Here is a 21,633-nt window from a genome sequence, read left to right on the forward strand (position 1 = left end):
CCCCTTTCTTTTACCCCATACAGACCCTGATCTGTATAGATGCCATTTGTAACCCTTCTGAAATCTGGCAGCCTTCCCTAGGAAACCCAGCTGCAGAAAAAGCTGCCCCAGCTGCCTCTTTTTCATAGGTATCCCCCTCTTATCCTCCAACAGACCTTTCGTTATCGATAAGGCATTAAACACCATCACAGATTAAAGAGAAAAGGGGTTAAATGCTTGGCCACAGTAGTGATGGAAGCATTCTGTCGGTTGGTCTCTGGTTTTTAAAGTGGTGCAGCCCAAACTGTGGAGTTTATCTTGTTTTTTTGAATGAAAACCTTAACTCATTCCAAGACTCATGCCAAACCTTGTGAATCTTTTGCAAACTTGGCCCAGACTCTTGTGTTTATATAAAAATGTGGAACCAGGTGAGTTTCCCATGGTATTTCTCACAGACACGGGGTCCAGACAAGGGGCATTAAGTGCTTCTCCCTTGGGAGAGCAGTGTTCCTCCTGAATTTTTTTTTTTTCATAGAGCCACAAAGTTTGGACCCCCACATTCAGGGATGTTGGGATCTGGAGTCTTGTTTTGGATTTGCATCTTCTTTTGACTAAAGAATGGGACCGAGAACTACCCCTTTCTGTGCACGCTCAAGCTACCCCATTTAACAGCATCACTGATGGCCCTGCATTGCTGCATCTCTGCTGTGCAGCTTTCCATGGCTGTGCCATGTTCCATTGCTAGTCCAGTCAAACATTGGACAAAGGTGGAGGTGCATTTCCTTCCAACAGGCATGGCATGATAAATTGTAATGAAAGGGTTAAAACTCTGTAGTCTCTCCCAAGCCCCGCAATCTGTCTTTCATCTAACTGAGTGTTCACCACATGTCCCAGGGTCCTGGCTGCATACATTTAGAAGATTCTTGATCATGACAACAATGCGAAGATTACATTTATTACCAGCCTAAATGGACCTAGGTAGGGGCGGGGAAGGGAGTAAGTAGGGGGGAGACAACCTGTAATTGCCCCATAGAAGTTTCACTGTATTTGGAAAGGTCTGTAAGAGCCAAGTGAAAATGGCTCTTTGCCAAGCAGCCTTCCTTGTCATGCTGACTGGAGTACAAGAAAAAATGGGGTGAGCTTCAGTGACTGAGACTGAGTTCTTTTTGGATCATGTTCATTAGGTGTTTGCAGATGGAATTTTTCAATGCTTCTGCCAGGTTAGAGGGTTGGCTTTTGTCAACACTTGAAAATGAAGTGTGCAAGAGATTGGAATTTTGCAGGCAGACAATCCCCTCTGCTTCCTGCAAAATTCCAATCTCTTGCACACTTCATTTTCTGTATGGTTCCTTTTATTTATATATATTTTATATATTTATAAAAGGAACCACACACACACACACACACACACACTTTATAGGGTGACCAGATGTCCTGATCATATAGGGACAGTCCCGATTTTTGGGTCTTTTTCTTATATAGGCTCCTATTACTCCCCACCCTCTGTCTTGATTTTTCACATTTGCTGTCTGGTCACCCTACATAAAAGATACCTTTGCATGTGTCAAATGCACATACTCCCCAAGAATTTTTGCATATATATTGTCTTTTTGCAGGTAATCATTTCCAAGTCAATGTCATAAAAAAGGTTATAAAAGTAGCATGAGATCTAAGTAAGAGGTCTGTCCCCTTAGTTTTAAGGTGTGGGTCACCTTTAGTTATAAAACTATTTTTGAGTCTTGACTCCCCTTCAGAGCTGATGAAAAGTAAAGTTTATGGGGGAGGAGCCGGAGAACTGCATGGGGGAATGTATTTGACATTTTTCCACCTAGTGGAGGCAGACTCCTGAGCTCTAGGAATCACTTATGCTTCTCTATCAGTCCCTTACGGATGAGCTGAGGAGTGATGTGGATGAGTTTGAGGCTCTCTGATAGCATGGTGGTGGGAGACGTTAGAAAAACCTCCATTAATGAGGATAGACTTACGTAAGAAGGACTGTGATGACACAGAGCCCTTTTCAGTGTAGGGGGAATTGAAGGATAAGGAAGTGGGAGGAGGAAGTGGGTCCCCTCCTTCCCCCAGGAGAGAGATTATGACATCCTCAAAAGGGTTAATACTAAAATATCAATGCTTGTGAGCACTTGGATAATGTCTTCCATATATGGTTCTCAAAGTGCTTTCAAGCATTGCCCCAAACACGCCAGTAAAGTGAAGCACAAAGACATAGATCACTCAGTGAATCAATTGAATAGAGCCAGGAATAGAACCAAGGAGTCCTAGCTCCCAGGCCCCGCCACTAAACCTGTCACCAACAGACCACGTGTGACTCAGATCAAGGCTAGGCTGAAACACTACTTGCTTAGCAGAGAATATCCACTAATGTCAGCTAAAGGCAGGAGAGCTGTAGGATGGTAAGAGTTTATTAAACAAAGGATTTTATGTTAAGAAATCCAGCCTACCTGTCTATTTTGGCCTTCTGCTTATCAAGTGCTGCATGTTAGAATGAACACACGTGCTATTTAGTGTTTAAATTTCAGTTACATATGAGCATAGAGAAATAAAATGAGAAAGGTCTGGTTGTAACTGTTGCAGGAGCTATGGCAATCCACTGTGCCCTGAGGTAAGGCTTAGTTGGCTTTATGGGACAGCATTTTCTGAAGCCACATGCCTTAGGTGAAGTCCTCATTTCCCCTGAAAGCATCCAAACAAGTGAGAAAACTGGGTGAGTGTGTCACTTTCACAGCCACAGGTGTCTGGTGGCTGGGATCTTGAAAACAGTGCAGAATTAGCTGCGTTTCTCTCAATATCCAAATGTGGGACACCTGGGATACAGACCCAAAAAGAGGGGGGAGTCACAAAGCATTCATGCTGTAAATTTAGAAGGCTGTGGGATTAATTCCTTTAATGCGTATGACTCTTTCACTAATACCAGGTTCGTGGGTCTGCATTTCTGATGTAAATAATTTTCAAACATAAAAATAAGGGGACATCATATTTATGCAGAATGTAGTTAACTTTGGGACTGAAATGAATGACTTGTCTTGAAATGACAACCACTGAGGGGCTCACCTCCTCTCTGTGCTGCCTCTTTAGATATGATAAACCACTGACTTCAATGCAAAGGCAGGATGCCTGGAAGGTGTCGCTCCTAGAGGTTATACTATACCTGGGGACTATGTTAGTTTCACCAAAGGGCATGCCCTACAATTTTCCTTTTCATGCCTTGTTTTTTCAGTACTATCTTGTGTATGAGCCAAATTCCCTGCTGGTGTAAATGGGAAAAGGTCCACTGAAGTCAGGGATCTGTACCCATTTACGCCAGCAGAGAATTTTGACCCCCTTCATCAAACAGGTTCCCATTAGCCTCTTGTAACCCGTTGGAATGTTCATGCCAGCCTTCCTTACATGTTCCCTTTGCCAGGCCTTTTGGAGCAGCACCAGTATCGTGTGCTCATGGGAGTGAACACTAATACCTTCCTCCTTTTGAAAACTTCCTCTGCTTCTGAGCTCTCTCTGACCAATGCGAAACATCCGGCAGAGCGACTGCTGTTACCCAAAGTACAGTGCATGCTAGTTGACTTGCATTGCATAAAACTCAGTGATCTGTACCCTTGGAACTCAGACAAAAGCTAAAGCTTGTGGCTCATCTGAGTCATGGAAATTGTTTAGCGGGAAGTGGTTTCATTTATTTGCCTAAGCAGACACTGTTTCTAACCATAACTCTTTTCCAAACATAGAGGTCTATGTTTTCCAAATGTTCAAAGCCTCAGAGAGTCTTCCACCACCCTCCTTTCTTCCCCTTCAACTATTCATCTCCTGGAGCCCCCAAGATCTATCTATTTATACTTCATAGTCCTAAGGATCTAGTTTCCAGCTTGGACATCAACTGCTTCTCACCAAAACATCGGCTGGTGGAAAATTAAGCCATTAAGGTACAACGGTAGATAAAAATTCAATAAAGACGTGCGAAGTACTACATTTGGAAGGAAAAATCAAATGTCCATATACAAAATGGAGAGTAACTAAGTAGGCAGAAATGCTGCCATAAATGATCTGAGGGTTACAGCGGATCACAAATAGAATCTAAGTCCACAGTGTGGTGCTGCTGTGAAAAAGGCAGTTGTCATTCAGGGATGTATTAATAAGAGCATCGTATGTAAGAGAGGGGAGGTAATTCTGCTCCACTTGGCACTGGTGAGGCCTCAGATGGAATATTGTGTCCAGTTTTGGGCACTACACTTTAAGAAAGATGGGAACAAACTGGGGAAAGTCCAGAGGAGAGCAACAAAAACGATAAAAATCTGACCTGGATAAGGAAAGGTTAAAAAAAAAGGGGCATGTTTAGTCTTGAGAAAAGAAGACTGAGGCAGCACCTGAGAACAGTCTTCAAATATGTAAAAGGTTTTTATAAAGAGGATTGTGATCAATTCTAGGACAATGAGTTTACAGCAAGGGAGATTCAGGTGAAGTATGAGGAAAACCTTTCTAACTATAAGGATAGTTAAGCACTGGAACAGGTTACTTAGCAAGGTTGTGAAATCCCCATCTCTGGAGGTTGAATAAACACCTGTCATGGATGGTCTAGGTATATTTAATTCTGCCTCGGTGTGGGGAAATGGCTTAGAGGAGCTCTTGAGGGTCCCTTCCAGGCCTGCACTTCTGTGAATCTATGAAGGACAAAGTCTGTGCATGTGCACTACGATAGCAGCACAGGAGCACACACCTAGATTTGTCAGGAACTAAATTTAGTACCATCTTAAAAAAATAACCAACCCTCTTTAATCTACAGTAATGGATGAGTAGAGTATGAGGGGGGATGTTACTAGGAATCATGGGATGAAATTACCCAAAGGAAAACATAGGCTGGATTTTGGGCGAAAGGTCCTGCAGAGAGGTACTTGATTGGTGGAATAACTTCCGATGGGAAATGGTGGACACTTCTAACATTAAACTGTACATTAAACAAAGTACAGGAAAATCTGATGGAGGGAAGGGAACAATCCTGCACTGACCTCCATATGCATGTGTGTTTGCATATCTTAGATGACCCAGGAAGTCTTTTTAATCTCTAATATCTGTTAATCTAATTGCTACAGCCCCTTCAGGGGTCTCTTGTAGAACCCAGACACTCTCCAAAGAAGAGCAGCATGTGTTCCTGTGAACATGTTACTTTGCAGTCCAAAGCAGCAGCAGCAGAGAGAGCCGAGCCTCACTCTGCCAATTCTTCTAATTTGTTCTGTGCTCTTGCCACCAGCGTGAAAAGGAGAAGCCATGGGTGGGGGAGCCTTCTGGATGGCCCTTGTTTGCTCATCAAGAATCCCAGAAAGGGGGTGGGTGGGTGAAATGAGGACAAGTAGATGTTCTGCCAAATGTTTAAGTAACAGCAGGAGACGATCTGAGCATGGCTGATGTTAGTGCAGCACACACAAAGCAGGACTGGATGGCTTTCAGAAGTGCAGAGCGCCTGCATCTTAGGCTTTCCTGAGAGCTGTGGGTGCTCAGCATCTTTAAAGATCAGGCCGTACAACTGGCCTCTTTGCTGTATTAAGTGAAACATACTGGGGTTCCCTAAACAGCGCTGGGCACTGCAGCTCCTCTCTAGCAAACTGCCTATGCTGTTCTGTTCCCAGACTCTGATCTATGACACAGCTATACAGGAGTTAGTGATGAATCCTACAGAGATGCAGAATAGGGGCATTTTGACAAGTTAAAGACTTTTATTCATCCGGATTTCTCTTTTGACTGCAGCGGAGTTTGTCAAGCACACGGATCAGCTAGACAGCTTTATTCAGGGACATTTAATGGAGGTTTCCAATTAATAATCTCTGATGTTTAAGGGCAAATTCAGAGAGAACATTTCATTTCCTAGTCTTATCTGGAGACTTGAAGAGTCTAAGATAATTTAATTTCAGGTATGGAACAGAAGAAAATGTCTTTTTATGTCTGGAAAATCCAATTAATCTCTTTGGCTATACAGACCAACCCTAGTAGGTTACATTCAAAACCAAAGATTTTTTTTTAAATACTGTACACATTAAAACTGCGCCATGATACTTTATTAGCTCGGAGGTGTATTAAAATACACCTTCCTCTCTTAGTCTGAGATTACATTCCCAGTTTGGAAGTGAGAGCCTTTCCTGATGAGCTGTCCCATTCCTTGGTTTATCTTTAGAGTCAGGGTCCTGGAATAATTTGCCATAGACATTATCTTATGTACAGTAATAAATCCTTGGCCACTTAACATATGTCAGTGAGGCACATGGGGCTGGAAGCATTCAAACCTTTTTACTATGAAATGCAAATACCATGCAGAATTCCAAGGTTTCAGGAATTCTGCCCCTCCTGGATAACAGATTCCTTATCAATATCAGGTACAGGAGAGGAAGAAGGTTGCATTTGGAGAGAATATAATAAACATGCGGGCACCCTATGGCTTGTAATAGTTTGAAGTAGCGAGTTTAGTCTCAAGCAAATGATGGGGCTGTGTGAATGCTCCTTATGAGGCTTTGGGGCATATAAGATAAATGATGTTCCTGTTTTCTAGTGCCTGTATTTGAGATAGAATCATAGATTATTAGGGTTGGAAGGGACCTCAAGAGATCAGCTAGTCCAACCCCCTGCTCAAAGCAGGACCAATCCCCAAATGGTCCCCTCAAAGATTGAGCTCACAACCCTAGGTTTAGCAGGCCAATGCTCAAACCACTGAGCTATCCTTGTCCACCTCCTGTATTTGAGATGTGCCATGGCACCTCTGCCAATGCAGGAGTCATGGAAAGCCAGAGAAATAAGAGTGCTTGTGGTGAAGAGAAGAATCTGCATATATATATTTTTAGCAGTCTTGTCTGAGAAACATGAGACTGTTTCCAGTGGGGAAACTGAAGCTGTAATTAATTTGCTGATGAGCATATATTCAACCTGTTTGGCATTATAAAATATGCATTTGAAAGCGACCTCCTCCTGGGGTTAAGTAGTTAAGTATCCCAGCATTATTTCCAGCGAGTTGATTCATGAAACCGCACACTTGACAACTTGATGCTCCACTTTCAATAACTGAAAGCCATTGAGATGATTGACTTTTCAGGATAGCTCCAAGTCCCACAGCTGCAGTAGGAGGCTTTGCTGGAGGAGCACCACTGTATTGCATTCTCCGTTTATCTATAACGATTGGAACTCTTGTCTAATGCTTACAAACCCAAGGAACTGCTGCCAGATCTACTGCATTGTTTGATGAGCAAGGTGCTTTGAGTCTGTTGAGAGGTATTTTCAGTGGCAGGTGCAGCTGCTTCTCCTTTGAGTTGACAAAGGACCATCAATGACAGTGTCTAAGAAACAGGAATGTAACTTGTAGTTAGGTGGATAATTTTTTGGCAACTAAATCTGAGGTACTGGATTTATTTGGGGGGTGGACAGGGGTTGTTCTGATGCATTTGCTCCCTCTGTGTATTGTAATGTGGGAAAACTGTCCCAAAGAAGCCCTCAGATATTTCCATCTGTTAAAGGAGAGGGGAGGGAAAGATGATGAACTGGCTTATGAAATGGTTAATCCAATAGCCTTCTGCTGCTCAGACCTAGGGTCAAAACCAGGACCAGTCACATGAAAGACTGAACCCTAGGCATTTGGATTTGTCACAAACCATTGCAGAGACCAGGGGGAGGAGGAAGCATTTGTACAGCAGCTGCCCACTCTGTGCCTGGCGTGGACCACTAATTTCCAGCAACCCTAAATTCATCACAAACTTTAGGGTAAAACAATTGTTAGATTCACTGTGTGCATTTTTAAATCAATCTATGGTATTTATCTTGGTGCCCCTCACCTCAGTATGAGAGCACCTGACAATCTAATACGTTTGTCCTCCCAACAGCCTTCTGTGGTGGGGAACCCATCTGAATCTAGCTATGGATCTGCCTAGAAAAGGTAGCATAGGAAGTGAGTGTCCAGTAGTTCATCATTAAACAGGGAAGTGCTGTAAAAAGCACTCTAACAATCTTTGATCGCTCTACAGTAAAGCTGAGTCCTACACCTGAGGGACAGAAGGAGCTTGGGGAAAGGTGGAGAGAGAAAGCTCTTCTTTCTGAGCCATGTGGACAAGAGGCGGCCAGGCATAAAACCCAGCGAGGGCAGTTCCATTGATTGCCACACTGTGTACATTAGGAAAATCTGATGCTATACTAAGAATACTGTAGGGAAGTGACCACAAACTCTGTTTTTTCTGTATCTGCTTCAGCTTCCACTGGTTAAGTACAGTGAGTATCGAGATTATACTGACTACCATAGCTCTCCAGCACCCAGCAGTATCTATCTCTTTAACATCATCTTCTGTGCAGCTGCGACCTAGCCACATCTGGGTTAAAAAGCAATATTCCTAACGGTGTTGTTTCAGAACCTTTGCCAGCTTTCAGCAGGGAAGGTGGGGTGTGAAGAATCAAAGGCTCAGCTGTTCTTTTGCTACTTTTCAGGCCCTTCTGCTTTAAATCACTGTCAGGGAAGGGTTTTCTTTGCTTCCCTCTGTGGTAAACCGGGAGAGCTGGATTTACATTGAAATGCTCAGGCCATTTAGAAAGCCCTCTGCAGATATATAAACAAACGTATCCTTTATTAGCTTGTTTCTTTTACCAGGCAGGAACAATGAAGAACTCTGCAAGCTGAAAGAACTTCACCTCTAGCTGTCCTCGGCTTTAAATTATCTGAGGGTTTCCCCCCCCTTTTAAAAACTGATCCAATAACAGCAGAAATCCTAATGCTAAACCAGGGGGTAACAATTCTCCATTTCGCTTGACTGGAGTCTTCATGTTGACTCAGCAACAAACTTTAGGCTACTACTGAAATTTTTCTTACAAAAATAGAAGAGGGAAGAGGAACTCTGCTTGGCCCATTCTGCACGTCTTTGAAAACCTAGAATCCTGAATATCTGAAACGGACAGTAACAGGCACAGCAAAGTATATATCTACCCCTTTGCAGCAGTTAAGAATATTTTATTCCTGCAATGAGTTGTTGGTGAAAGGTGCTATCAGGGCTTTGTTTGCACTTTAATGTCAATCACTGTATAAGTGGGTAATAGAATAGGAGGGGTAACACTTTAAAGGGCCTCTAGGAATCCAAAATGTTAATCCAGAGAAAACAGAGATGAAAGCAACCATGCTTTGGCCAGATCCTGATTGCTCTGGCTGCAGCATTAAATCTGTAGTAGCCAGTCATATGTTGGCTGGAGAGGAAGGTTATAATAGAAAACTATTGTCACTGGGCTGTAAAAGTTCGGACTGATTTTGCCACTGCGGGCCAGTCTGGATGTTACAATAGTAAGAACAATAACTAGACACTAAGAACTTTCTATCTAAGGCCCCAAGTAACTTGATATTTAAGCACTTGTCGTGCATTCATCTTTTTATCTTTTTAACTCCCTCCCTTTAGCTCGGGAACATCAAGAATGTTACTGATGCCTCCCTGTTCCTTTTACCTCCAGCAGCGTCACTGCATCCCAACCCCAGGTTTTTCCCGAGTAGCACGTCTGGTCACTTGGACTGAAGTCTGCTGTTTGTGCTTGTTATCGCTTATCTTTAGGCCATGGAGACTGTCACTGTGGGGAGTGCAAGTGCCATGCTGGTTACATCGGAGACAACTGCAACTGCTCAACAGAGACTAACCGTTGCATTTCGAATGACAGTCAGATGTGCAGTGGCAGAGGCAACTGTGTCTGTGGGAAATGCCAATGCACCGAGCCCGGAGCCTTTGGAGAGACGTGCGAGAAATGTCCTACCTGCCCAGGTGCCTGCAGCACTAAAAGGTACCTCACCAACTGTGCCCATGAATGGCTCACTTTGCATTATGAAAGGAAATTGTGTTTGATTTCAGAAGTCCTTCAAATAAGGGGCCTCTATCACTGCTTCAGGTTGGATCGGCTGCCTGAGGGTATGCCTTCACTGCAGAGATGGCACCTGGGTTAGCCTAGCCCAGGTGTAAGCAGTGTCTGCCCTGTGTTCCCCCATGTGTGTGTCACTAGGACGTCTGGCTCCCGTGGTTCTTTGCGCAGCAGTATGCTGCACCACTCTAAGTCTTTTCCAATGAATTGTGGGAGAATTTGCCTGTCCTTTTGGGCACACAGGGAATTATGGGACGGCACTGGGGAATTGTTAGCATGTGGCTGGAGGTGTCCAGATGCCTCTCTGGGAAATTTTCCTGCAAACCAGTTTGAGCCTGGTAGAAAGTGACCAATACAGGTCATTTCATGCCTTGTTCTAATGCGGGTTCTACTGGGTAATTACTGGCAAACAGATCTGCTTCCCCTGCCTGGAGCAAGGGTTTCATTTCAATGCATCTTGCTATGTGGTACGGAGACAGCACTAGGATGCCAGGGGATGGTTATGATTTAAGAGACTGAAAATACACTGGAAAAGCTGCTTTGATCATTTAAATGCTTGTAGCTTCACAACAAATATTTATGGTGTCCGTCTTTTCTGCTTTCAGCCATTTCCGAGATGGTCCCACGCAAGAAATCTAGATCCCCAAATGCCTGAGATGAGAGAACATTCAGGGCTGCTGTAGGGGGTTACACCAAAGTTCCAAATACAAACACACCCAGACAACCAGGGAACTTTGCAATTCAGCCCCACCTCCAGGGTTAATCTGTCCTTAATTTGGAGACGCTGGGCCAAAAGGTTTCTATTTCTTTTATGATGCAGATGTGTGACTATGTGCGGGGGCATGCACAAGGGGGGCAAGCAGGGGCACCCCCCCCAATAGCCGGTGGGGGATGCAGAACTCCTCCTGCTCCTGGGCTGTGTCGAAGAGCTCTCCCCCCGCAGCCCAGGAGCAGGGGGAGTTTGCTGTCTCTCCCAACCAGAGGAGTTCCGTGCCCTCCACAATCCACCCCCCCACCCAAAGCAGTAACATTTAAATTCTTGCGCATGCCCCTGACTCTTTGGATTAACAGGTCAAGATTCCCTTTGGCAAACAGTTTGTGTGGCAGGTCTGAATGTTCCTGTGGTTTCAAAGATGTTTAGTCTTTCTCTTTGTGTCTTCCTCCTGAAGGGACTGCATTGAGTGCATGTTACATAACTCAGGAGGGCTGGCTGATAACCAAACCTGCCCAAAACACTGCAAGGATGAGATCATTACACGTGTGGATGTCCTCAGTAAGTAATGTACAGCAGTACCGTATGGGAACTTCAGGCATGAGGCTATTGCAACTGGATAGCTTTAGCTGGTCTTTGCAAAGAATTGTATTTACCCTGATTGGCATCGAAGCTTTTCCATAAAGTAGGTCACAAATAAAAATCTGAATTTAGAAAGGCTAATCCATTTTTCTACCTCCAGGTTATAATCTCTTCACTGTTACAACATACACCCCCGATCCAACTATTTACCATGTGCTGGGTTTATTCTCTTATCCATATCAGCTACACATAACACTTGTAATCTTGACACAGTAGATGTTACTAGATTCAGATTAGATCTGGAATTCAGAATCTAAACACTGCATTTCAATTCCCGTGTACATTATGAGCATGCAACTGATTTGTTTTTAAAAGTAAAATCAACCAGTTTTCTACCTAATCTCTTAATAGTGAAGAACCATTTTTGTTAATCAAATAGGTTTCTCTGTTTGGTTTTAATATGTATCTATTCCAGATATTTACATAAGTCATACTGGCTGCACTTTTGCTGTCAGCTTTCTTTTTGAGGATTGCTGCTATGTTGGCTTTATCTTCTGAATCAACGTTTTATTAAGTAAAATTTCATACTCAATTAATTGCCTTGTGGGAGTCTACACTCTTTCTTCCCTCTAGAAGGTCTTAGAGATACACCTAGATTTTTCTCTGCTTTGTTACAGAGGCAGGAGTAAATGGGAGAGTTTATGAAGACAGGGACGATGCAAAACTCACATGCCTGGTTACATTGTGATCCATAGAGTTAATAGGAAGCTGTCTTGGTTAAGTGATACACCCATACCAGTCTGCACTGCCAAAACTTGCCAAGATCCCAGTCAAATGAATCCTTCAGCAAGAGAAATGTTTCATGATTCAGAAGCTTTGGCCATGTAGTGAAGCAAAAATTACTTTAAAAGATATTTTTATATACATAATACCAAGGATGTCTAGGCCTAGTATAGAGAGGTAAGAGGACAAGAGCCTTGCCCTGAAGAACTGTTAACAGCCAGCAATATTTAGGGCAGCCATGAAGTTACACTGTCCGGGGCTACCCTAGTGCACAAATGACCTAGGAGTAAAGAATATATGAAGACCACCTGAGTTGTGTTATGTGCTTTTAGGCTATAGTTAATACAGGAAGTAAGGGGAACAGCATGCAACCCAATGGAAAGTGATTGAGCAGGAAGAGTTTGCAAGTATCTTGTTAGAGCAGGGGTAGGCAACCTATGGCATGCGAGCTGATTTTCAGTGGCACTCACACTGCCCGGATCCTAACCACTGGTCCGGCGGGGGGGGGGTGTCCTTCATTTTAATTTAATCTTAAATGAAGCTTCTTAAACATTTTAAAAACCTTATTTACTTTACATTCAACAATAGTTTAGTTATATATTATAGACTTCTAGAAAGAGAGACCTTCTAAAAAGGTTAAAATGTATTACCGGCACGCGAAACCTTAAATTCGAGTGAATAAATGAAGAGTCGGCACACCACTGCTGAAAGGCTGTCAGCCCCTGTGTTAGAGCAACATGTTTTGTGTTGTTTTTTTTTCTGGCACACTCCCTCCTTGTGTCTGTAATATGAACACTTCATTGAGGTGGGATGTTTTCTAGGCCTCTTGGAAGAAGTGAGCTTTAAGGGAGGGGCTTGGCACAGAAAGATGAGGACGTTGGGGTGGAACGGACGGCCTTGTCTGAATGAGCAGATAAATTAAGTCGTCTCTAACCTTTCACATTTGTAACTTTTTTTAACTGTTTTTTGCTGAGTCTGTGAAGGTGGGAAGGAGAGAAATTTGTGGTGAAAATGTGATAGGTAACCTTGTCCTTTTCCAGCTTCCTCCAGTCTGCCATCCAGTGTCTGTTCCCTTCTGAAATGCTTTGAGCTAGTTTTAAACAACGTGAGCAGTGGGGTTCCTACCTCTTCCCATATTATTTCCAGCCTTGTTACAAGCACCAAGAGATTCGAACACTGGGTCTGTGACACCACATTTAATAACAGCTCACTGCAAAAGCTGCAAGGTCATCAGGCCACTTTAAATCCCTCCAGCCTCTTCACAAAAAGCTTCTTCCACGTGACTAGTCTGGTGTTTGTTTGAAGGCTGAAAACGCAGGGGTGTAGGTTGAAGTTCCACTCTCATGCCTAAGTCTTTCAACACACGTGGCCACATTTTTTGTGCTGACTTGCACCCTGTGAGATGGCGCTGGGTAGAAGCACAGAATCATGCCTGTGGTTTGCGAGCTCCCCTGCTGTTTTGGAAGACGGGGCAGGACAACTAACAGCCAAGGTTTAGTTTTAAACTTTCTTGTTTTGGCCAGAAACTGTGCTTTTATTCGTTATTACTTTTTTTTAATTTCAATTACTAGAGGATCTGAAGCCTAGTAAAACTGAGACCAAACCCTGGCTGACGGTATATTCACACTATATAGTGCACATTACAGATGCTTGTTAAGGGCTGGAAAGTTGAGATTTGCTTACACCAGTGTTAACGTGGATGCAGCTGTATCACTGCACGGTTAGCAGCAGTTACTCTAACGGAGGGATAATCATTTCTCTAGTGAGGCCAGGTCTCACACAGAAAGGAGAAGGGAGACAGAGGAAATGCAGAAGGACGAAAACTAATAGGGTGAAGTAGCAGGCTCATAAATGTGGTCATTTTCCCACTGATACTGAATCTGAGAGTAAGGCACTCAGCAGCTACTACTAGCAATGGTAACTGTAGCCTGGATTTTCAAGGTGCCTAAGCAAGTTAGCTGTCCTGCTCTCATTTCAAATTAATGGGATTTGGGTGTCTAACTCCCTTCTGCTCATTTGCAAATCCCAGCCAACAAGCTTAGTTGGTACATGAAGGCTATATTCTACCCTTGATGATGGTGCAAACCTCGCACTGACCTCAGTGGGGATCGAAGGGGAACCGTGAATACTCTGCAATTTGTACCCCAGTTCACCGACCTTAATTATACATGGAATTCAGCCCTCTGCTTTAAACGCTACAAAGCTCTACTTGGAACTGAGACTGGCCAGGGCAGCACATTTGAAATCAAACTGATTATTTTGCACCCATGTTATAACTTCCCTGCAATGACAAGATTTCCAAAGAAACCACGGACAGACCTTTTAGTTATAATGGCAGCAGTAGCACAAACAGCCTGCTCTTTCTTCTGTGGTACATTAAAAAAACCAAAACAAATTCCTACTTCAAACTAGTCTTCTAATTTCCTGCCACTCCTCCACTTTCATCTTTTCTCCCTCAACTTATTCTTCTCTCTCCCCCTGCGCCCCCACCCACCACTTCCGTCTCAGTCTTGAAAAAATAAACCTCCTGATTGTTTCCAGAGATAAAACAATTTAGCACATTTGGAATGCAAGTTGAGCAATGGATTGTGGTTTTGCTAACATCCTCATTTATGTCAACAGTTTGCTGCTGGACTGATATCCATCACTTTATTCACAGCTTTCCAAATTTAAGAGAAAGGAAAAGAAAAATGGCTGCCTTTTTAACCTGCAAAGGATGGTACTGTCAAAGGGAAACATCATGTCAGTTTTTATATTTGCCCTGAGTATCTTCCTGTTACATGCACCACTGAGTGCAGGTTTAACCTCTTCAAAATATTTGTGTGCGTGATCGTTAATTATTACTTGTGTTACGCTAGTGCCTAGAAATCCCAACCAAAGCACTGTAGGAACACACGGGGTATGTCTACCTTGCAGTCAGAGGTGTGATTGCAGCTTGGGATACGCCCCCTGCCTTTAATCTAGCTAACATGGCTAAAAAGAGTGAGTGGTGGCCCGGGCATCAGCATGGCTGGAACCCTGGGGATGTACTCATGTTCCTAGCCATGGGGGGGGTCTGTGCCACTGCATCTTCACTGCTGCGTTTTAGCCACACTAGCTAGATTAAAGGTAGCATGGGCATGCCTACTCGAGCTGCAATCACACCGCTGATTTGCAGGGTGAACATACCCGTAGTGAGATCTCCAGGGCAAGGACCATCTCTTACAGCCTAAATAGGGCAAACGCTGGGAGGGGAAGTGCCTTGCCTAAAGTCATGTAGTAAGCAGGGGATTAGAACCCCATTCTCCTGATGCTCAAGATGGTGCCCTGCCCACCAGACCACATTGGCTCTCTGATGTGGCCATGTGGGTATCTGTAGAGTGCCTGTCACTGAAGGATGTCAGCACTGAGTATTTTCATCTCTCCAAATCTTCATGTTTGCTAGTGCTCTGTTGTTCTATTTAAACCTCAACCTTCCCCACAAATCACAATCAGATTGCGCTCATTTCCAGGCCCTCTTTGTTTTGTATTTTTCCCCAACTCCTCCAGTATGTGAAGGGAAGTGCTGCTGAACTTGCAAAGGGATTTTTCAAGGGTTCTGATTTGCTTGACCTTCTTTCAGAGACCCATATTAATTTCTCTGTTTGTATGAAGTAGGCTAAACCCACCCAAACATTTCCTTCACAGCCATTTACTTGTATTCATAGAAGAGCGTCCAGATGATAGATACAAAGCTAAGGTACCGTGGTTGGGTTGTGGGTTTTTTTTCTTCCCTCTAGTGTTAATGGTTTCTTCTATTTCAGCTATTTGAATTGTTCCATAATGTGCACCATATGTACCAACAGGAAGCTCCTCATATTTAAAGGAATTCAAAGTCCCCAGAGTTATAGAATTCCAGAAAACACATCCACTTCTGGGGCCAGATCTTTGAATGGTAGAGGCTTTTCTTCCTGCAGAAAGAAAACAGCTGAACAACAAATGTCTGAACATTATATCACCATGTGGAGATGCCATACCACCAAATACTAGAGAATGTCTTCAGTGTTTAACGTATGTTTGAGATGCACTGGGCTCTTACACTGCTAACAGAACCTCAGGAATGTTTTTCATTTCATTCCAGAAACAGATGACCAGCACTCGGTCCTGTGTGTCTACCCCGTGAATGACTGTGTGATGAAGTTCACCTACTCGGAACTTCCCAGTGGAAAGTCCAATCTCACTGTCCTCAAAAAGCCAGGTTGTTTCTGCATTTGTTTTTTGTTTTGTTATAAGATGCCAGCTCCTAAGAGATGCTAGGCTGCTGCTGAATGTGCCTGCTTGTTAGAAGGGCTAACTGCTCCCCAGTAATAGCGGCATTAGCAGATTCTGGGTAAGGAGAAAGCTTGGAGTCCTCCTCCGAAACAGGCTTTTAAGGAAACTAAGATCGATGTTTGGGGAAACTGAGTCCAGGCTGACCTTACAGTTCATGGAACTCTAAGCTGGGTTAGATGGGGAGCGGAAAATCAGCATGTCAGTGCCGCCACCTCTGGTCCTACACCCATATATCTCTACTGTCCCACATAAGGCCGTTTTCCAGGTCCTGCTGTTAAATTCTCCCACAGTAGGGAGCCTGTTGCAACATAAATCTGTCACAAGGCCACCAAGATGGGGTAGAGAGAGGCTGTATGATGGTATTGTGCGTGCGTGCTGCCTTGTTTCTGCCTGTCCCTAGACTTAGTATCAGCCTCCTTGAGACATGATGAGGTGTGTTTTTGAGCTAGGGTAGCAGGGGTACTCGGAAGATACGGCACCAAAAGGAAGAGTGAGGTGGGTTCTGGGAGAGACACCACTGAGGAGAGGGAGAAGTCTGAGAGAGCACACATGACAGAGATTTCCCTCCCAAATGTGCAGCAGAGCACGAGACAGTGGAGGGAAAGGGGAGACACAGCAGTGGGGGACAGTTGAGGAGCAGTGAAGGGTCACAATCATTTTGGGCGCGTGACTCCATTGTGGTATCAGAGTGGAGGTGAGGTGAGTTACTTCAGTCTCTAGTTCTGCATGAGGGGGAGGAGAAGAGGCAGGAAATTGGTGCAACCTGTCATCCAAGCTGGCACAAAGCCCCTAACTGTGTGGGTCCCCAAACAGCTGCTTGAACTGGTTGGGCTAAAAGCCAGTCCTGAAGAGAGCAAAGGAATCTAGATGATTTAAAATGCATTGACTAGAGCAGGCGTGGGCAAACTTTTTGGCCTGAGGGCCCCATCAGGGTTCTGAAACTGTATGGAGGGGCAGGTAGGGAAGGCTGTGCCTCCCCAAACAGCCTGGCCCCAACCCCCTATCTGCCTCCTCCCACTTCCTGCCCCCTGACTGACCCCCTCAGAACCCCCCCATCCAAACCACTCCCCCTGCTCCTTGTCCCCTGACCACCCCCTCCCAGGACTCCCTTCCCCTAACCATCCCCCCGGGACCCCACCCCGTATCCAACTCCTCCCCATCTCCCTGTCCCCTGACTGCCCCGCCCCCTATCCACCCCCTGACAGGTCCCCCAAGACTCCCATGCCTATCCAACCCCCTGTCCCCTGACCACCCTCCTGCCCCAGAACCTCTGTCTGTCCCCTGACTGCTCTCCGTGACCTCCTGCCCCTTATCCAACCCTCCCACTTCCCGTCCCCTTACCATGCCATTCAGAGCACCAGGACTGGCAGCCGCAGTGCCCAGCTGGAGCTAGCCACACCATCGCTCACTCTAGATGGCTCTTGCAGCTGCGTTGCCCGGCAGAAGCTTGCAGCCCCACCGCCCAGAGCGCTGGCAGCACGGCAAGCTGAGGCTGCAGGGGAGGAGGGGCCGGGGGCTAGTCTACCCAGCCAGGAGCTCACTTCTGGGCCAGAGACCCAACACCCCTGATCCAAATGCTGAGTTTCATGGCCTGTGCTCCTCTCTGATATTGGCATTAAGATGACTGCAAAACTTTATCACAAACCTGGCTGAAGAAATCAGAAATATCTATTGTCAAATCTAAAAGCATCCAGTGTGCTGAGTTTCCAGATACAGCCCCTATACAGTCACCTGCCAGCTGAATTAATTGTGAGATTCTCGGTGTTCCTGCTCATAAGCTCCTGTTCATAAACCACAGCAACTATAGATCTTTTTTTTCTATTTCCAAACACTGATCCTGGCCCAAGTAGCATATATTGTTTGTGTCCACTAGCATGTGATCCTGCTGGTCTCTCTAGACCAAGGGTCAGCAACCGTTCAGAAGTGCTGTGCCGAATCTTCATTTTTTCACTCTAATTTAAGGTTTCATGTGCCAGTAATACATTTTAACATTTTTAGAAGGTCTCTTTCTGTAAGTCTATAACATATAATTAAACTGTTGTTGTATGTAAAGTAACCAAGGCTTTTAAAATGTTTAAGAAGCTTCATTTAAAATTAAATTAAAATGCAGAGCCCCCCAGACTGGAGGCCAGGACCCAAGCAGTGTGAGTGCCACTGAAAATCAGCTCGTGTGCCGCCTTCGGCACCCGTGCCATAGGTTGCCTACCTTTGCTCTAGACCATGGCTGAAGGCAGCTGTGTTTCTGGCATGTGAAGTGTTTATTCCTTTAATGAGCTGCAAGCCATTTTCCCAAACAAACACCCTTGTGGTATTGTGAAATGAACCGATCAGCATGGCACAATAGCTGCTAGCAATTCTGCACATATCTCCTGAGGCATAAGCCATTCTGGACCTGGCCTCAAGAAACTGCAAAATTTACATTTGCAGCATCTTATGCCTGATTGAAATAGCAGAGTGATTAACCATTATTTAATAGACTCGCTTAATGATTCTAATGATCTCCTATTTTCATGCTCAGTATGTTCAGGAGCTGAAACAGCCACTTGCTCCTGGCACTTTGTCAGTTTTACTCAGCCCTTAACCCTCTGTGCTTGCACTGGGTCCTCCTGCATTACAGAAACGTGGCTGGTGTTGCTGACAGCAGTGCAGTAGATCATAAACAAATGTTGGGTGAAATTCGCACCCCATTGAAGTCAATGGGAGTTTTGTGATTTACGTCAATGGGGCACAATTTCTCCTATTTGTGTTAGAGAAAATCGCTTTAAAACTTCAGATAGAAAGGACAACGCCAAGGTAAATCTCTTGTGACAGTGTAAATCAGGAGCGACTCCATCCTAGTCCGTGGAGTTCTCGCTCTCTCTGCTCCCTGCATCTGAATGGTCTAACGTTACCCAGTGCACATCCTATGTTAGGGCATGTCCCTCACTGAAGCTGATTTTCTTTTTTTCCTCACTAGAGTGTGGCTCTGCACCCAACGCCCTGACCATCTTGCTGGCCGTGGTGGGCATCATCTTACTGATAGGAATTGTACTTCTGGTTGTCTGGAAGCTGCTTGTCACCATTCACGACAGACGGGAGTTTGCCAGATTCCAAAGCGAACGCTCCCGGGCGAGATATGAAATGGTGAGAGGCACTGCATGGGGTAGGGATAGGGGTAGGGTTGGAGAAGGTTCATGGATTGAGGATGGGGGGGCCATAAGGCACATGGACGCTCATGATGAGAGTGTCAGACTTAAAGGAAGACTTGTCTGACTTGATATGAAGAGGCTATTGGCAAAATTGTGCCCTGCTTCACGCAGGTGTGCTGCAGGGTGGGGCTGGGGTAGCCTGGCCCCAATGAGCTGTGAGTGCTCTTACTTTGGTTAATTGCAGCTCCTTATAAGGGAATAATGCTGCACCCTGCATAAGGGAATATCCAAATACTCGGCAATGTTTTGTTCAGTCTTCAATTTTAATATTGATATTACAATAGTAGATCCCTCAGCTGAAATCAGGGCTCTGTTGTGCTAGATTTTGTACACCCACACGTTAGGAGACAGAATTTACAGTCTAGAGTGTAACTACCCATTGCAGACTAAAGTACTAACTTTGAGCAAGCCCATTGTAATTGCATAGAAGATTATCCTGTTACTTAAAATGTACATTGTCTTTTGATGAAACTATAAGATGGTTTTTGTGGTGATTCTGCCCCATCCTGGTTAGCTTTGTCAATTGGAAATGTCAATAAGGAAATGGCTTCTGCAGGTTTTCCTGTGTTCGCTGCTTTGCCTTACCTTTGAACCTTATCTGCTCTAGGTTCTAGGAAATTCTCTTAGAATTAGGAGACAGGATACTGAATTAGATGGAACACTGGTGCAATCTGCTACCAGGTTTGCTATGAGGACACCACAGCAACCCAGTTTCTGTTTGTATTTGAATAACACATTCCAGAGAAAGCCAAATGGAGATTTTTATCTCTGAGCAAATGTGGTTTCCTATCAGTGTTACTGTCATTCATATTCTTTTCTGTTGGATTTTGTTTTAGGCATCCAATCCTCTTTACCGAAAGCCTATTTCTACGCATAGCTTAGATTTCACATTCAACAAGCTAAGTAAGTCCTATAATGGCACAATTGATTGACTGCATATGAGACATCTGATGCAACCAGAACTGGAGTGCTGTGGACAATTGCTTGACTTCATTGCTGCTTCCTGAATTGAAGCTGGAATCCTTTTCAGTGGAGAATACCTTTAAAACAAGACTGATCATTGACAGAAGGCTGTTATTTGCACAGTAAAGACAAGTGGCTCAGCAGGGCATGTGCTGCATGATTCCTGGACACAAAGACATGCTCTTGGGCTCATTGCTGGTGCTCATTGACTCTGAGAGGTGCGGAACTCTTCATACCCCAGCTTCTTGGATACCTTAAACCGTCTAGCTCAGCGAAACAAGTGCCATATTGCAGCTTCAGACATATACCGGTAGAAGAGGTGACTAGGCCAAATTCAGGGAGACCGTGCCATTGCAAGTCTTTAGGGGCAAATTAGCTTAAACGAGGTGTTGGAGGCAGTTGTGTAAAAAACTAGGACCCAGGTGTTCTGCAGGCTTTAGAATCATTTTTATATTAAAAAAATAAAACTGTTGTGCATATATGATGTTATCAGTATCGTCCAGTGTTTCCCTGGCATTCCCCACAGCAAATGCATTTTTGGAAGGCAGCTGCTTTTAACTCTTGTAAGCATAAATGGATCCGTTTTAAACTCTTATAAGCGGAGCTATACATTGAAGTGAATGCAAAAAAGCAATTGCAGCCATGGCGACTGCTGCAAACATCCCACGTCAGCTTAGTGCCGGGGTTCTCAACTGGGTGTGTGGGACACAAACAGTTGTTGCAGCCAGCCCGGCTTTCCCGTATTGCTAAATGGAAGGGGCAGCCTGGGAGAAGCCTATGGAAAGGTTCTTTGCCCTGTGTTATGCAAGAGGCTAGAACAGCCTGGTACTTACAAATGCAGTCTTCTTCCGCGAGCAGTGGGGTAATGGCTTGTGCTTTTGGTACCAAATGGCTGATGGTTTTTAGAGACTGAAGCTTCCTGTCCATGTCCCTGCCGCAGGGTTTAAGCTATTCCATCTGACTGCTGCAATGTTGGCCCAATCTGAATGTTGCAGCAGGCCTTTGGCGGCGGAAAATACATACAAGACACTACAGCTGCCACTGTTCCGGTCTGTGTTGCTGACTTTGTCACTCTGCCCTGAGCTAGTCAACGGCAGGAAATGTGCCAGGAAAAAGCACAAACAAATGATTGTCATTGGTTTGACTTGCTTTTCCCTCTGGAAATGGGTCATGGTCCCAGGCATCCCCTTTTGATTTTTTTTTTCCCCTGCCTATGTAAACAGCAGCACTTATTTTTCTCACCATAAACAACTCGCCTTCAGGATGTTTACAGCCCCC

The 21,633-nt window shown here is 44.6% G+C and overlaps 1 protein-coding gene across 2 annotated transcripts in view; it reads left to right on the forward strand.

The window, feature by feature from the left end:
* Positions 1-20,839, forward strand: part of ITGB5 (integrin subunit beta 5) — a 111,205-nt gene extending 90,366 nt beyond the window's left edge. Inside the window, exons 11-15 of one of the 2 annotated variants that reach the window (XM_050917024.1) lie at positions 9,540-9,762; positions 11,007-11,110; positions 16,014-16,130; positions 19,161-19,327; positions 20,229-20,839. In XM_050917024.1, coding sequence (XP_050772981.1) covers positions 9,540-9,762; positions 11,007-11,110; positions 16,014-16,130; positions 19,161-19,327; positions 20,229-20,324 — 707 coding nt within the window. In that variant the 3' untranslated portion in view covers positions 20,325-20,839. The other variant, XM_050917025.1, reaches the window with a different exon arrangement.
* Positions 20,840-21,633: the final 794 nt, after the last annotated feature.

The sequence above is a fragment of the Gopherus flavomarginatus genome, chromosome 10, assembly GCF_025201925.1.
Source record: "Gopherus flavomarginatus isolate rGopFla2 chromosome 10, rGopFla2.mat.asm, whole genome shotgun sequence".
Lineage (NCBI taxonomy): Eukaryota > Metazoa > Chordata > Testudines > Testudinidae > Gopherus > Gopherus flavomarginatus.